The 16824-nt window shown below is 51.9% G+C and overlaps 1 protein-coding gene across 1 annotated transcript; it reads left to right on the forward strand.

Moving 5' to 3' along the window:
• Positions 1 to 3267: 3267 nt before the first annotated feature.
• LOC120662206 (glycosyltransferase BC10-like) lies at positions 3268 to 5839 on the forward strand. Its single transcript, XM_039941338.1, has 2 exons — positions 3268 to 4695; positions 5343 to 5839. Exon 1 carries the CDS (start codon positions 3546 to 3548, stop codon positions 4668 to 4670), a length of 1125 nt encoding a protein of 374 aa, XP_039797272.1. The 5' UTR covers positions 3268 to 3545; the 3' UTR covers positions 4671 to 4695; positions 5343 to 5839.
• Positions 5840 to 16824: the final 10985 nt, after the last annotated feature.

The raw sequence follows: 16824 nt of genomic DNA on the forward strand, positions 1-16824 counted from the left end.
TTGGGCGAAAACGCATCCGCACACTCCGGCCTCCTCGCTCGGCTCGCCTCTGGCTGCTCCGGCCCGCGAGCCTCGAGGAGAGGTCGGTTCTCGTGCGGTCGTCCAAGAAGATATACCATGATGGCAAGGTTCGTTTGCAAAATAGGATTCTTTTTATAGAAAACTATAGGGGCAATTTGCAACAAATCGTTATTGTGATCCAAAACACAGGATTCCCGATTAATGTCCTGGGTTTATATAAAAAACCCGGATCACGATAGATCCAATCTAGAGGGTATTTGCAATCATCAGGGGCGTGTGTGCAAAAACATCCGGCACACCGACGGCCATGGCGTCCGGCGACGCTGCTCGACGGAGCTCTCCTACGGCAAGGAGGATCAACTGCCCCTGCTACCCCTCCTCCCCCTTCTCCCCTCCCCACCTTGCGGCGTGCGGCCGTCTGGGCATGGAACAGCTGAAGAGAACCGACGAAAAAGATGAAGAGCGCTAGCTGGAGTGGTGGTCACCTGGGCTAGGTTGGCCGGGCCTGGCCCAAGCCCAGTAGATTGCTGGGTAGGACAAGGTACCAGGCCCAAAGCTCCAAAGCGGGCCTGGCTGGCTTTGGTTCCTCCGATGGTTGTGTTGCAGGTCAGGCTTGGTTGCAACGCAACGATGTTCCTTTTTTTTTTTTGAAACGGCCGTTTGGAAAGATGATGACATTGCAAGAGCAGCAACAAGCAATAAAGCTTTCTAGTCATCGTGTTGGTCAGGTTCAATTAAAGGGACTAGGCAGGTTGGCGCGCTTTGCGCGCCTGTATCAAAATGTTTGATCTAAAATAATAATAGAAATATATTATCATGTGCTACAGTTAAAGCAATATCATATTGATGTATTTTAACAACGTGTTGATGTATCGTGTGCTACAGTTAAAGTAATATCGTGTTGATATATTTTAACAATGTGTTGATGTATTGGATGAAGTCTGAAAGTTACAGGATATAGGTATAGTAGTTTAAAGTCCGAGAGCACGCTAAATGTATGGATATATATATTTTTAATAATTTTGTTTTATGTTAGTAGGTACGGTTGGTGGAGTGATTTACATTTATTATTGATTTTGGTAGGGTTAAAGATAAGTTTAGTAATTTTATTTGATAGAAAAAATGATAAGATTAGAAATGAATGGATGACTCAATTATATTTTGCGAGTTCACGAAGTGAAAACAAAATCCAATAAATAATAGAGGATAAATATAGTATATAAATTTTTTTATTATTTTTGTGTATAAAAAATAACTAAACATTTAAACATGTGGGCCCCACATGGTTTAGTTTTATATTATAAATTATTTTTAATTATTTTTTAATTATGAACAGTACCTGGGCCCACATAAACAGTAGATTTTATTATTTTCTATTATGAACAGTATCCCGGGACCACATGAACAGTGCTCCCCGGCCCGCATGAACAGTACCTCCGGCCCCACGTGGGGCCACGGCTCACGAGAGCGCGCCGAATCCTGGCGCTTTAGTATAGGTTATTGATTGATGCGTGTTGGGCCGTTTCTCCAGACGATTGCAAAGGGTATTTACAAACCACTGCCACAATTCAAACTCGAATGTGATCCGATTCCGGCACCACTACCAACATACCGTACCTACCATTTTGCTGATATGACATTAGCCATGTGGTTGATAAAAGATTAAAAAAAGTAAGCCCTTTATATTTTTTTTGAATGTAAGCCCTTTATATTATATAAATGGGGAAACGCTAATGACCAGCAACAAAAAAAAGTGTGCGCAAAACACAGCGCCGTGGTCTCGAGGCAGCCGGTCGCATCTCTATTCACTATTGGCCATTTTTTTTCTTTTTTGCCGGAAGGATTGCAACTTATATTAAAGTAAAGGCACAGTACAATCCTTTCTTGCAGAAAGGTCCTTGAGAAACACAGAAATTACATCAAGGTTCTGACCACTACTGTTTCTCTTCCCCAAATCTTGCCGGCACCCAAGCTTCGGAGAGCATCAAGCAAGGCACTTGGACTTCACACCGCTTGTCGCCGCCGTGCCGAACCAAAGAGCGGACTCCAACGTTGGTAAGCTGTAAGAAATCCGTGATACATGACCACAGCCGTCGGCTCCGTTGCTCCAGCCCCAAACACCACCCTCCACCACCATCCCTGAAGACCAGAGCTCCACCCCAAGCCCGGCGAAGACAGCGCCAACAAGAACTCCAAGGAAGAAACCCCAGACGAGGAGATCCAACCGCACACCGACAGAAGGGCTCCGAGCAACCACCCAGGAAAGTTCCGAGCGGGATAACTCACCCGGAATATCCTGGAGGTACAAAATCCTCTCCGCGGCGCCGGCAATGCCGACAACGAACGGAAGGAAGAAGATCCACCCCGGCGCGCCGCCGTCTCCGGCAGCCAACGAGAGGAAAACCGGCCGATGAGGAGAAAGCACCGCCGCCTTCATCCGCACGCGAATGGAAGCACCCGCACCTTCCCTCCGGCAAACCCTGGACCTACACACTAATCTATCTAGTCTATATACATCCGAGCCCCGATTTCCCGGCCACCCTCCCTCTCCGGTGCCAAGCTGGCGGCCGGAGAGGAAGAGGGCCGGCGAAATCGCAGCCGGAAAGCGATTCCGCACCGCTATCGCCCTTCCGCCTGCTCTCGACTGTAAAGGGAAAAGAATGCGAAGGGGCACTATTGGCCATTTTTTGACAGGTGGTTCCGGTCGGTTTTTTGTGGTGCTCTGTAATTTCGGTAGAATTTTGCAGGAATAACTTTTCAGAAAAAAAAGAGAATTTTGCACGAATGAGAAAATTTTTGCATTTACCAACAGTAGAAAGACGGACGGCCCCAAACGTCTCGTCGGGTCCGGCTTGGTCGGCCCGGCTCCGGTTCCCCAGAGACGCGGGCGTGTGGGTCCTATCCTGCCGGTTCGCTCTTGGGCCCTGCCTGGCAGCCAGCCAACTTGCTAGCAACCCGCGCTACGCGACAGGACTCTGGCCACGTGGCCGCACCCGTCCCCTTCCGTCGCCACGTAACCCACCCATCCGACGGCTGCCCTTCGTCCATAGCCGCAACCGTGCGTCCTCCGCCGTCCGCCCCCCGCCTCGCCTCCTGCCTCACCCGCTCGCCCACGCGGCCCGCCCACTGCGATCCGGCCCCCACATATCCCGTCTCCACTTGTCAGCGGGAGCAACGCCCCCCGCGCGCCGTCTGGCTGAACCGAGCCGCCCGTGAGTGGGAGGGAGCCGAGAAAGCGAGGGGGCGAGGAGGCGGACGCGGACGCGAGCGAACCAGACGCCGCCTGCCCGGAGCACTCACTCCCCCCCTCACCCTCATCGCCACCGCCCCCCGCCTCCTCCTTGTCCTTTGCCGTCGCCTCCGTTCCCCTTCCCTCCCCGATCGGAACCGCGGCCTCCGATCGATCGCCGGGATGCGGCTCTGACGCGGCTCCGCCGGGTCCCAGCGATTTCCCGACCGAGCCCCGCGTTCCACTCCCCTGAATCCCCGCGCGCCACGCGGGTGACAATCCCCGCGCGCGCGCCATGGCTGTGTCCTCGCCGGTGGTGCTGTCGCTGCTGCTCCTCGCGTCGCTCACGGCGCTGTTGGTCGCGGCGCCGCGCCTGTCCCCGCCGCCGCAGCCGGCGCCGGCGGAGGCGGAGGCGCCGCCGGCCGGCGCGGGGGTCGGGGCTGGCGGGGCGGCGGGGGTCTGGGCCGTGGGCGCGGGGGAGGAGGCCGACGACCTGCGGCTGTTCCGGCGCGCGGCGCTGGAGGCCGCCGCGGCAGAGGCGGAGGCGGCGGGCCCGCCCAAGGTGGCGTTCCTGTTCCTCACCAACTCCGACCTCACCTTCGCGCCCCTCTGGGAGCGCTTCTTCGCCGGGAACGAGGCGCGCCTCACCGTCTACGTCCACGCCGACCCGGCCGCGCGCCTGCGCCTCCCCGCCACGCGCTCCTTCCGGGGCCGCTTCGTCGCCGCCAAGCCCACGCGCCGCGCCGACGCCAGCCTCATCGCCGCCGCGCGCCGCCTGCTCGCCGCCGCGCTGCTCGACGACCCCGCCAACGCCTACTTCGCGCTGCTGTCGCAGCACTGCGTCCCGCTCCACTCCTTCCAGCGCCTCTACGCCGCGCTCTTCCCGCCCCCCGCCCCCGGCGCGCGCCGCGGCCTTCGGCAGCGGCGGCGGCTCCCGAGCTACATCGAGGTGTTCACGGGTGAGCCGCAGATGCCCGCTCGCTACGCGGCGCGCGGGGAGGGCGCCTTGCTCCCCGAGGTCCCCTACGACCGGTTCCGCATCGGCTCCCAGTTCTTCACGCTGGCACGCCGCCACGCCGTGCTCGTCGTCCGGGAGCGCCGCCTCTGGCGCAAGTTCCGGGTGCCCTGCCTCCCGGAGATGGCGCAGGACTCGTGCTACCCGGAGGAGAACTATTTCCCGACGCTGCTCGACATGGCCGACCCCGCCGGCGTCGCGCGGTACACGCTCACCCGCGTCAACTGGACCGGCAGCGTCGCGGGCCACCCGCGCACGTACACCGCGCCGGAGGTCACGCCGCGGCTCATCGCCGAGCTCCGCGCATCCAACAACACCCTTCCGCACATGTTCGCGCGCAAGTTCGCGCCCGACTGCCTCGGCCCGCTCCTCGCCATCGCCGACACCGTCATCTTCAAGGACTGATGAGGAGCTCCTCTGCACGACCCAGGTATGATCTGAGCCTGAGCTTCCCACCTGTCTGAACTGCAACCTTCAGTTCAGACCTGCTTAAATTTCAGTACATGTTGATCTTCCTCGTGAATCTTTGCGTAGCTGCGAACATCGAGTACTGAATTTACATTTCTAGTAGAATTCTAGAAGTAAATTGAAGTGAATCTGTAGTGTAGCTCGACTCTGCAAACTGAATTAAGATGTGGTAAATCGTTATGGTTGAAACAAGAAAGGCTTGGCTATGTCAGCATAGCGATTTTGTTTTGTCAGCATAGCCAATTTGTTTTGCTGCTCTTAATTTGACACTGCAAATTAGTACGGCCCCAATTTAAAGCTATAAGAACCCACTCCTATGTTGCTTTGCTTCACGAGATTGTGACGAAAGCGATGCCCTGATTAGTGCAAATGGAAAGCCTTGTCCTGCAAATCGCAAGAAAACCATGCACTCTTGGTTGGCTAATGAGCTCATGCACGGACGTGTCGATTTGACAATGATATCCGAATCGAAGTCTCTGACGTGCGCTGCCACATTTGACTTTCTTTCCCTGCGGATTTGGTTCTCGTGGTTGGTTTGGTTTCATGCTTGCATTTTTGATCGATCAAATCATGCCCGTCTAACAACTCCGTTTGGATCATCCTCTGCAGGGATCATGCCGGGCCCGTCGACAACGAAAGCTGTGGCCCTCCTCTTTGGCCTTTGCAGTTTGCATCTTCAGAGTTTTTCAGTCTAGACTCTGGGATTATTCCCCACGTTCTGTTCAGAAGAAAGAAAACTGTTCAGTTCCTCCCCCCTCCTCCTCCTCCTCCTCCTCCCTGTACTAGTAGTACCGGAGTGGTTCTGTACTCCCTGTATGTAGACTTAGTAGAGAAGAAGAAAGCCACGGCCTGAAGCTAACCGGCAGGCGTTGCACTTGCAGGATCATCAGACGATGACGATCCATCCATCCATCCATCTGATGTGTGTGTATTTTACCTGGAGCAGCCAAAGAAGGCTGCCTGAATGCATAAAAAGGTGATGGATTTGCCTACATAGTAGATAATATAAGCCCCTCTTGTTTGTACAGCTTGTTACTCGTGGACTCTGCTTTCGTGCAAGTTTAAGTGTATGTGCATAAGTAAAGGTTGCTTGCAAATTTCAATCAGATTGGGGTCAACTGCACTTTGCAGTGGCCGGCGAAACGCTTGCCTGCAGAAACGCAGAGTTTATTCACCTGGTGCATAGTTGCATCACCAATCTCCTTCCTTCTCCGTTTCTGTATTGTTCAGTCCAAATCCAGAAGAAGATAAAGATAGAATGCTTTTTGAGTGCTTCGGTCACCAGATGAGACTGGAACTCGTCGCCGGCAGCGACGCAAGTGGCGACCGAAAGTTTGAACAGCAGAAGCGATGCATCATAAAAGCTAGCAAAGGTTCCTTGCGAGTTTCGATCAGATCGGGGGGTCAACTCGCAAGATGAGAGTTGAGAGTTGAGACCCGAGTTCGTGGACGACGCAGGTGGGGCAGCAGAGCCGCGGCACGGCGGCAGGAGACACTACTCCGGCGTTCGGACTTCGGAGCAAGAGATTCTCCCGTCCCGTGAAACGAAATCAAGCGCCGTGCCGACGGGTTGACCCCGGCACTTGCGGATCGAGGATGTCGAGGCTTCTTCGCCTCCCCGCCTCGTGCGAAGGAAAGCCATGCCCGTGCACGTGCCACCCGGTACGGTCAACGGGTGGGGTGGGTGTCGGCGGAGCCCCGACGTATTCAAACCCAAAATACTATTTACTCCATTGCTACTCCGTATATTTTTCTTTTGACAGCCAAAAAGGAGAGCCTCTGTGTCGCACACCATCGCTGTCTTTCTTCTTTATTTTTTATGAGTGGCACCATTGCAGAACAGAAGCGAAGTACGAAGAGAAGCCCGCCCTCTTTCGCTGGCGCAGTCGGTCGATATTACAACTACGGGCCGCAGGCCCACCATTTTTTTTTTGACGACCTGCTGTGTTGCGGGCTTGGCGGGGTCCTCCTTTTTTCTTTGGTGCCTGGCGACGCAAGGCTGGCCCTTTCTGCCCTCACCTTGATGAGGCCCCCCGGAGCCCGGAGGAAGCGTCTTTTTTATTTTTATATTTTTCAAAAATATTTTTTACATAAATATATTTTTGATTTTATAATTTACAGTTCTATACCCCTGCCGCACGGCAGGGGGCGGTAGGGACCAATATGTAAATAAAAATATATATTTTTACGTAGAGGTCTTTGGCGGGAGCCTGCCGCCCCCCTGCCGGGCGGCAGGCCCCCTGCCGCCCCACCACTTGGCGGCAGGAGGCCTGCCGCCCGGCAGAGGGGCGGCAGGGGGCCCACACTGTATAAAAAGCTTCTCTCCCCCTCCCCCCTCATTTGCTTCCCACGACATCCAGAGAGCGTGAGGGAGAGAGGAGGGGTGAGGGAGAGAGTTGTAACAGCGAAGCCCTGCCGGATTTTGGATCCGAACCGCAGGTAATAAATATTTCTCAACTTTCTCAATCTAAATTTTTTGTATGTTTAATTCTATAATTAGTGTATGCAGCAGGAATGATATTTTAGCGATTTAAGTAATGTTTTTAATTTAATTTAGGTAGAATTAAGATTAGTTTTTAGAAAAACCAATTAGGTTTACCAACCAATTTTGTGGTATTGATTAATTGTTTAATACGAGAAAAAATTTCGAAAAATAGTCAGAAATTGTAGAAAATGCTAGAAAAGTATATGAAACATTCAGATAAATTGTAGAAAATGCAGAAAAATTTAGAAAATGTTAGAAAAATATATTTATAAAAATATATTGTACAAAAATTGTAGGAAATGGTAGAAAATGTTAGAAAAGTTTGTGAAAATTTAAGATAAATTGTAGAAAATGCAGAAAAATTGTAGAAAATGTTATAAAAATTAATTATACAAAAATTGTAGGAAATGCATGAAAATGCTAGAAAAATTGCATGAAAATGCTAGAAAAATTTTATGAAAATTTCAGATAAATTGTAGAAAATGCAGAAAACTTATATTTTTTGTGTTAGGTATGGCCGAAGATACGCCAGCTCTAATTGACGGAGTCATAGACTCGTCGCACCGGTCCTTCCTTGTAGTGGTTCAGTGCATGAAACTTATTGTGCTGCGTCCACGTCCACCAGCGGAGTTTATTCCTGTTGACCCACAATGGGTGCCCAGGTGATATGTCGTCGGATTATGTTTCTAAGAATACGTTTGTTTCGTATACGTTTCGTACATAATGTACTTATCTTTGATCGTTCTATTTTTCAGGTTGAGTGAGGCTGGTCTTCTTACTATAGGTCGTCTTGCTGAGAGTGGTTCAGTAAAGCTGGACATGTCCCTACTGACGGCTCTGGTTGATAGATGGAGGCCTAAGACAAACACCTTCCACCTCCCATGTGGGGAGATGACACCGACCCTACAGGACGTTGCGATGCTGCTGGGTCTTCCTATCAGTGGGGATGACGTAGGGCCTCGCGTCGTCCCGCCTACGTGGTTGGACGATCTAGAAGAGCGTTTTGCAAATATTGACATCGCGATTGATGTAAAAGAGCACCCAAAAGCAACAGTGTCTGCCAAGTCATGGATCCTGCAGTTCCAGGTACATACCTTGTTTTGTTACGATTAATGTTAGAGTTATACTTTTGACTATTGCAGTTATGGTTTTATTTTATAATTGATCTCGTACTCATAAATGTTCATCTTTTCTATGCAGCCCGACAATTTGGCACATGATGCTGATGAGGATAGCATCACTCGATCCCTTGAGGCATACCTATTGTGGTTGTTTGGATACATAATGTTCAACAACTCACACGGGGGCCTACGTGGATATGGTGCTTGTGCCTTACGCACAGGAGATCGCAGAGGCAGCTGTGGAGGAAATGCCTCAATACAGTTGGGGTTCAGCGGTACTTGCCTCAATACAGGTCGACATGGCCGTGGTGGCCGGGGTGGTTAGGAGGTGCTTCTAGCTGTTTCTGTATTTTTGTCATGGACATGTCGTCATGTTATACTTATTTCGTTCTCATGCATCACCTATTTCGTTCTCATTTGCTTATGTGTATGAATTGCTAACTTATACTTTTCATATTCATGTACTTTACTAATGGTTTTTATTTGTATCCAAAATATCTAAAACCACATCTAATGGCCCACTGCTGCAATTTTGCGGGGAGGGGGAGCCTGCCGTCCCCTTGCCGGGCGGCAGGCCCCCTGCCGCCAAGTGGTGGGGTGGCAGGGGGCCTGCCGCCCGGCAGGGTGGCGGCAGGCTCCCGCCAAGGACCTCTGCGCAAAAAAATTTATTTTTATTTACATATAGGTCCCTACCGCCCCCCTGCCGGGCGGTAGGCCCCCTGCTGCGCCCCTGCCAGGCGGCAGGGGTATAGAACTGTAAATTATGACGCCTACCTTGCCAGCCAGCTCACCTTGCCCCAACCGTCGAGGAAACTCACCATTTGTCGCATCGCATTCGGACACGGCTGCTGGCTATGGCTAGTCATTGCCACTCACCGTTCGTCTGCTCTGTTCACCCTCTCGCCCGACTCTGATACTAGAAGGTGTTATACAATCGGGAAAGCTAAATGGCACACGAGCATTTCTCCCATCCTCTGCACTCGAATTCCGTGAGTCCTGATTTTTGGAAGGGGAAATCCCGATCTCCGGCGAGCTTCTTCTTCTCCATCTCCGGCAAGATCTTCGGTGAGGTTAGGGTTCGGGGTTCGGGTTGGGGTTCCGGGTTTGGGTTTGGGCTCCGGCGATCTCCATGGCCGGACTTAGAAGGAAGGCCGGGGGTGGCAGGCCGGCCCGGCGGTGGTGGCGGGCGCGGGACGGTGAGACCGGCGGCGGCGGCGCCGCCGGCCGGGCGGTGGAGGAGGCCGGTTGGGCCAGGCCGGGGCGGGGGCGACGACGGCCATGTGGCGGCGGCGGTGGCGGCGATGGCGGGAGGGGCAGGCGGAGGAGCCGCGGGCGCGAGAGGGTCTCGCCGGAGCCCCACGGCTGGGGAAGCAGGGTGGTGGCGGGGGCGTCGGTGCTGAGGAAGGAGGAGGTCGGAGGTTGAAGATGAACAGTGCAAGGAAGATCCACCACCGTCAGATCTTCATCCGATGGTAAAAAAATTCAGGTGTGGAGAAGGGAAAAAATACCCGGGTGTGGTGTTGAGATCTTAGCTTTTTAGATGCCCAAATAGGGAGCACGAACAGTACGAAAATGTCAATGAAGGTAGGAAATTCTCCAGTAATAACTAGAAAATTCAACCCTTTACACTGTGAAGCGAGAGGGCTATTTATACCCCTAGCCCTCGGCCAGGTTTCCCCAAATTGCCCTCTTCCAACTCATTTACAGCCCACTTACAGCCGGTTCCAAGGTAAAATTACAAGATGAAAGGTGTACAAATCCGACCTTCTCACGTATTCATGTTTTACACGCACGCCTACACCCACCGAAGGGCTTCGAGTCCTTCGTGGTACTTCGGAGGTCGCACCCCTGAATGCTCCGTCTTCAAGCGATCAGCCATCACCTTCGGCTGCCCGAAGATGGGATCCTTCGTTTGTCGACGGCGAAGGTCTTGATCATTAAGCTTGTGCTTCTGAGTAGCCACTTGTCACCTTCGGCCTGCCGACGGTGCGATCGACTGTCTCCTTCGGTCTACCGAAGGTGACTCCTTCGAAGCTTCACAGGTTGCGGACCTCAGGCTTGTGCTCTTGAGTGTTCGGCCCTCACCTTCAGTCCCGAAGGTGAGCTTCTCGGTCCCCGATGTCTTTGTTGGCACCGAGCACCCTTCGTGCGCGCTTGTTACCCAACACCGGAGCCCTGCAGACAGGTTAGGAGATGTTTTTGAGGCTGGGATTAACCTCCGGGCGCATTCCCGATGGTCCAATCCCCAATTGTAGCCCCTCGAGGGCGAGGTCCGAAGCCGACGATCCGAACCCGCGTTAATGAAGAAGATTGCGTGTAACCTTCGGGAAGCTCCCGATGAAAAACGTCTCCCGTACCGTCGGCTGCAACGGTCGGTTTTGGTGGTGTACGTGTAAGGCTCCGATTGCGCTGCTTGGGCGGCCGACTCCTCGATTTTACTGTTGGTACTGTTTCTTTCCCTCGCCTATATAAGCAGAGGGGGGGTAAATCCTGTGCCCTCTCGAGCTTTGCTTACCTTCGACGCTCTCCACTATAAAGCGCTTCTTCCGAAGGTTCCGCTTTCGTGCGTGATCAAGCTGCTCATTTTTCTCGGTGTAAGTGGATTAGTGGTTCATGGCTCGCACTAAGCAAACAACGAGGTTGACTGAAGGTTCGTTTGAACCCTTTTTCCTAATTTGTCTTTCTTCATTTTTGTGTAGATAAGGCATTCATTAAGAGGGCAGTTCTTCGTGCAGACTCTGGTCTAGCTCCCGAAGGGGAGACGGGTGCTTCACAGCCGCCTCAGCAGCAGCAGTCCAGCGAGAGCCTTTCGGCGGTGTCCGCGGACGTTTCGAAACTAATGGCTCCGGAGAAACGTAAGACTCTGCTTTTCGAGCCATCTGTCGTTTCTCAGAGCACGATAGACTTCTCCGTTTCGAAAGGCTATTTCGCCGAAGGTGTTTGTCGTCCTCCAGGGGCGGAAGTGATTCCTGTACTAGAGACCGGCGAGGTTGTGGTTTTTAAGGATTTTTTTACTGCGGGGCTTAGACTTCCGATGGATCCACTTGTGCCGAAGCTTTTGGAGCCATTCAACATGAAGCTGCACCACTTCACCCCGAACGGGATTGTTGCTTTGGCCAAGTTTTTGTGGGTGGTGCGGACCTTCGGAGGAGAAGTGTCCGTGGATGCCTTTTGTAGGCTTTTTCAGCTGCACTGCCAGCCTCGTAAGGTGTATGTGGATGAGGACGCTGAGCTTAGCGAGGTTCAGAATGGCTGTTGCACCTTCATTCCTCGCAAGCCGAATAAGAGGATTGGCCTAGAGAAGGTTATGCTTTCGACGGCTTATAAGAACAAGTGGGAGGGGAACTAGTTGGGATACTGGTTTTACGCCAAGATCGGCTTTCCTGATCCCGAAGGTTCTGAAGAGGAGAAGTATCTGCTAGCTTCGGACATCGAGATGTTCGAACACGTCTATTAGCCTACCTTCGGCAAGCGTGGGCCGGGTTTCAAATCATGCTTGGAGGCCTTCATGACGGCTTGCCAAATTTGTGGCGGTAGGGATGTGGTGGAGGAGTTTTTGGCTGCGAAGGTTTGGCCTTTGTCTGTTGGCTGGTCTCCATTGAGGTTCGAGCGTGAGCGTTTTGCTGGCTTGAAGTATGACGTGACGTCTCCGGTTTTTGGGCTTCGGAGACCCGAAGGTTGCAGCGACGAAGTTATAGTGGCTGAGCTGGAGCCGTAGGCTGCGAAGATATTGGGTCCCTGGAACAGGAAGGAGTATAGTTCTTTGGTGGAGGTGTGTGGGGAGAACCTTCGGTTGAACCGGTGTTTGGCTGAGATGGGCGTGGCTTATGAGCCTCGGCCGGTGCCGGCGAATGCCATTCCGAGAATGATGCCACCCGGGAATGTTGGTTCAGAGGTTCCCGGGTCGAAGTCTAAAGGTAAGGCTAAGGTGGAGGAGGTGGGGAGTTCCGGGGCTGTTGGCACGCGGGGCCATGGGCGTGGCCGGAAACCTTCGAGCACGAAGGTTTCTGTTGCGAGGGCTGAGAGCACCAAGAGGAAGGCACAAGATGAGGAGGTTTCTTCAGGCGATAGAGGTACACCCTCATTTATGGAAGAGCTCATGGGGACGGTGGGCGGGGAGATTGTAGTTCCCGATGGGAGGCTTTTTAGATCCCATTATGATCTTAGCGATGAGTACGGGACCATGCTTTTTGGTTCCGGCCATCGGGTTGAGGTGGCGAGAGCGCTGATTAATCTTTATTGTTCCCCCGAAGGTATAACAAAACGCAGGAGGATTCAGAGTCTCGTTAAGACTGGCTCCAAGCCTTCGGACATTCCGAAGCCGCCAGGTGCTAAGCCCACCAGGGCTGCGGCCGGTGCCCCGAAGGATCCGGCCCCGATGACGGCGGTCGCCACGCCTACCCTTGCGGCGGGTGTCGAGGAGGGGGAGATTGTGGTTGGTGAGACGCTACTCTCTCTCAGGGGTGGGGATTTCCCCGGTGGGTCGTCGGCTTTACCTTCGGATAAGGAGGTGGAGATGTTGGAGGGATTGAATCTCGACGAAGCCGGTAAGCTTCGCTTCCCTGTTTTTGTGAACCCTTTGTTTGTGACCTTATAGTATCCCTCTTTTTATTTCCTTCGCAGCTATCTCTGCGTCGATGTAGCAACTTTTGGCTCTGATGCATGGGCCTGGAACGACTGGGATTCTTCCTCCTGAAAGGGGTAGGGCGGAGCCTGTTTGCGTTTAGCCTTTCTTCACTTTTTGGTGTCCCCGAAGGTGATTTTGTGTTTGATTCAAAGTTTAATGCAGCCGTGGCAGAGACGTCTACCTCCGACGCTGCCTTCATCGTTGCTGAGTTGAGCAAGAAGCTTGCCCACGCTAGCCGTATTTTGATGCAGAAGGCCAAGGCGGATGCGGACCTTCGGGTGATGAGCACCACCGAGAGATTGGGTCTAGCTGACAAACTACGGCGGGCTGAGCGGAGGTTCTCGCCCTGAAGGACGAGAACCAGCAACTGAAGGTCAAGTGTTCGAAGTTGGAGTCAACTGCTTCGGATAATGAGAAGGTTCTAGAGAGCCTTCGGAGGACTGTTGAGGGGGACGCAAATGAAAAGGCTGCCCTCAAGGGGAGGATCACCGAGCTTGAGAGGGTTCACGCTAAAATGGGTGAACTCGAGCAGGTCTTCACCGAGGTCGCCTCACGAGCCGATGTAGTTTACCAAGAGTACAAGAAGGCACTTGCGCTCTTGGCGCGGAGCCTTTACCCTTGCCTGAGCCGGCCGAAGGTTCTCAGGTCATCTTTCAGCTCTTGGATTGGATGATGTCTGAGTTTGAGGGCCTCGGTGAGGTGATGAGCGTTGCAAATGACAACGCGGCCTCTGTTTCCATCGAGGGGCTCGTTGGAAACCTTCTTCGCACTGGCGCAGTTGATCTTGCCCGACTGGAGGGTTTTCAGTATGTCCCTACGAAGGTTTGGCTGAGGAGGTCGCAATGATTCAGGAGGTGAAGGTTACGTTTTTTGAACAGTTCTGGGAACCTTCGGGCAAGGTCGCCATTCGGACTCTGGCAGCCACTGCTACGGAGGTAGGGTTGGTTCCAACAACCGTTCGTTTTTCTTCTGCTTGTTTTTGATTGGGTTCGTCTATTTTGTGCAGGGGTTGACTCCTGATCAGCCTTCGGAGGACAATCGAATGTCCGAGGCTCGCAGGTCTCCTTCGGGGAATGACGCCGGTGGTTCGTCGGGGCTCAGGTCTAGAGATTAGTTTGTAGTTTACTTTGGTAGTTTCTGGCACTTGGTCTGTAAATATTCCCATGGTGCAGGATATGAACAACGCTATGGTATTGATGAGCTGGGAGGCTTTCAGCCTTGCTCGTCCCGGATGCAGTGTGACAGAATATTTATGCTGGTCCGATCAAAATTCATTGTAATCTGTTTTGCTCTTTCGTCTGAATGTGTCCTTCGCGACACTTTTCAGAGCGTATGTTATTCTCGCAACTGCCTTTAACGTGGCTTCTTATTGCGTATTCTTCGGGTTTCCTTTCTGTGTGCATCCTTCGAGATGCCTGAGATGTCCTTCGGGTGTTTTGATTTGTGCATCCGAGGTGCCTTGTTATGTGCATCCTTCGAGGTGTTGTGTTTTATGTATCCTTCAAGGTGCCTTCTTATGTGCATCCTTCGAGGTGCTGTGTTTTGTGCATCCTTCGAGATGCCTTGTTATGTGCATCCTTCGAGGTGCTGTGTTTTGTGCATCCTTCGAGATGCCTTGTTATGTGCATCCTTCGAGGTGCTGTGTTTTGTGCATCCTTCGAGGTGCCTTGTTATGTGCATCCTTCGAGGTTCTGTGTTTTGTGCATCATTCGAGATGCCTTGTTATGTGCATCCTTCGAGGCGACGCTCGTTAGGGTTTTGTTTTTTGAAAAAACGTCTCCCCCCCTTCCTAACAAGTCGTTGCCCGGAGGCAGTTTATATAGAAGAGGGAGTTCTCTTTTGTGGAACCTTGATATATTATTTGCTTACCACTGAGGCAACGCGCGGAAATTTTGTATTTTTGGAAAAATGTCTCCCCCCTTTCTTGTGCGCTATTGTCTTCGGAGGGTTTAGTTCTTTTTGTTTCGTGTGGATCGAGTGATTGATGCCGAGGGGTCGGAAGCAAAAACGTCTCCCCCCTTTCTGGCATCCATGTTTCAATCATTCCGAGGGTATTTTTCTTTTTGTTTTGTGCCGAAGGTCATTTGGTTCGGTTCGTTTTAAAGGTCAAAGCCCCTTTTTTTGCCGAAAGTTGTTTGTTTCGGACCTTTTGAAATGTCGAAGCCCCTTGGCGTTCGTTTTGCACTTTTTGTGCCTTTTGTGCCGAAGGTTTTTTGGTTCGGACCTTTTAGTAGGTCGAAGCCCCTTGGCGTTCGTTTTGCACTTGTTGTGCCTTTTGTGCCGAAGGTTTTTTGGTTTGGACCTTTTAGAAGGTCGAAGCTCCTTGGCATTCATTTTGCACTTATTGTGCCTTTAGTGCTAAAGGTTTTCTGGTTCGGGCCTTTTTAGAAGGTCGAAGCCCCTTGGCGTTCGTTTTGCACTTGTTGTGCCTTTTGTGCCGAAGGTTTTTTGGTTCAGACTTTTTAGAAGGTCGAAGCCCCTTGGCGTTCGTTTTGCACTTATTGTGCCTTACTGCCGAAGGTATTTTGGTTCGGACCTTTTAGAAGGTCGAAGCCCCTTGGCGTTCGTTTGGATAAGTATGCAAAGTTTACGGATTCTATACACTTTGCTAACTTACTGTTTTGTGCAGCATGTAGATGCTTGCCGAAGCTTGCCATTTGGGCTACTTAGGCGAAGGTGACACTTTGTTTATGAGAAGCTCATTGCATTGAAATAGTTTACAATGGGTCCGCCTTGTCAAAAATCTCACCTCCGGTGTGGAGTTTCCCCTTGTGAGGAAAAGAGTACGGCCCTTTTGCAATGTAAAAGGGACTGAAAATAACTGCGAAGGTTCGCGATCGCTTATAGTTTCGCGATGCGGCCTTTTTACAAGCTTATATGTAGTATTTTTTAAGGCTGTCCGCATTCCAAGGATGCAGCAGCTCATTGCCTTCGGCGTCGGATAGGTGATATGACCTTGGCCTATTGCTCTTGATTGCTAGGAATGTCCCTTCCCACTTGGGTTGAAGTTTGCCGGAGGTTTCGGCATTTGGCTCCTTTTTTAGGACCCAGTCTCCGACTTCGATGCTCTTTTTGACGATCTTCTTGTCTCTCCACTTCGTGGTTTCTTGTTGATACTTCTCTAGATTTTCCGAAGCTTGTAGGATGTCTAGTTCCATGAGGTCTTTGTCATTCGAGGGGATGGCCTCCACTTGGTGGGTCACCCTTAGGCTTCGGTTTTTATGCTCATCTGGTGTCATTGCTTCGGCACCGTAGAGTAGCCTGAATGGGGTGAACTTGGTGGTTCTTGATTCTGATGTGTTGTGGGACCAGATGACCTTCGGGAGTTCATCGTCCCATTTGCCCTTTTTCTGATCAAACATGCACTTTTTGATGCTTCCGAAGATGATACCATTGGCTCTTTCGACGGCCCCGTTGGATTGCGGGTGGTACACTGAGGCAAAGATTATCTTCGTGCCCACACTGTAACAGAATTCTCTGAATAGCTGTGAATCAAACTGTTTGCCGTTATTGACAGTGATCTCCCTTGGGACCCCGAACCTGTAGATGATGTTCTGCCAGAAGAATTTTCTGATTGTTTCTGATGTGATGTTGATGAGTGGCTTAGCTTCGATCCACTTTGTGAAGTACTCAAGAGCAACTGCTGCGTACTTGTAATTGCCCTGAGCTGTGGGTAGAGGTCCCACTAGGTCTATTCCCCATATTTGAAGGGGCCAGGTCGGAGGTATCAGCTGAGTTGACTCCGAAGGTTTGGAGGACTTCGGGCCCATCATTTGACATGATTGGCATGTTTTCACTATGTGCTGAGCGTCCTTCAGCGCCGTTGGCCAGAAGAATCCTTGCCTGAAGGCTTTGGAG

This window comes from Panicum virgatum, chromosome 2K (genome assembly GCF_016808335.1).
Source record: "Panicum virgatum strain AP13 chromosome 2K, P.virgatum_v5, whole genome shotgun sequence".
Classification (NCBI taxonomy): Eukaryota; Viridiplantae; Streptophyta; class Magnoliopsida; order Poales; family Poaceae; genus Panicum; species Panicum virgatum.

What these genes read in the sequence shown, in the direction of transcription:
- LOC120662206 (XM_039941338.1), top strand. Translation starts at nt 3,546, where the DNA reads ATGGCTGTGTCCTCGCCGGTGGTGCTGTCGCTGCTGCTCCTCGCGTCG.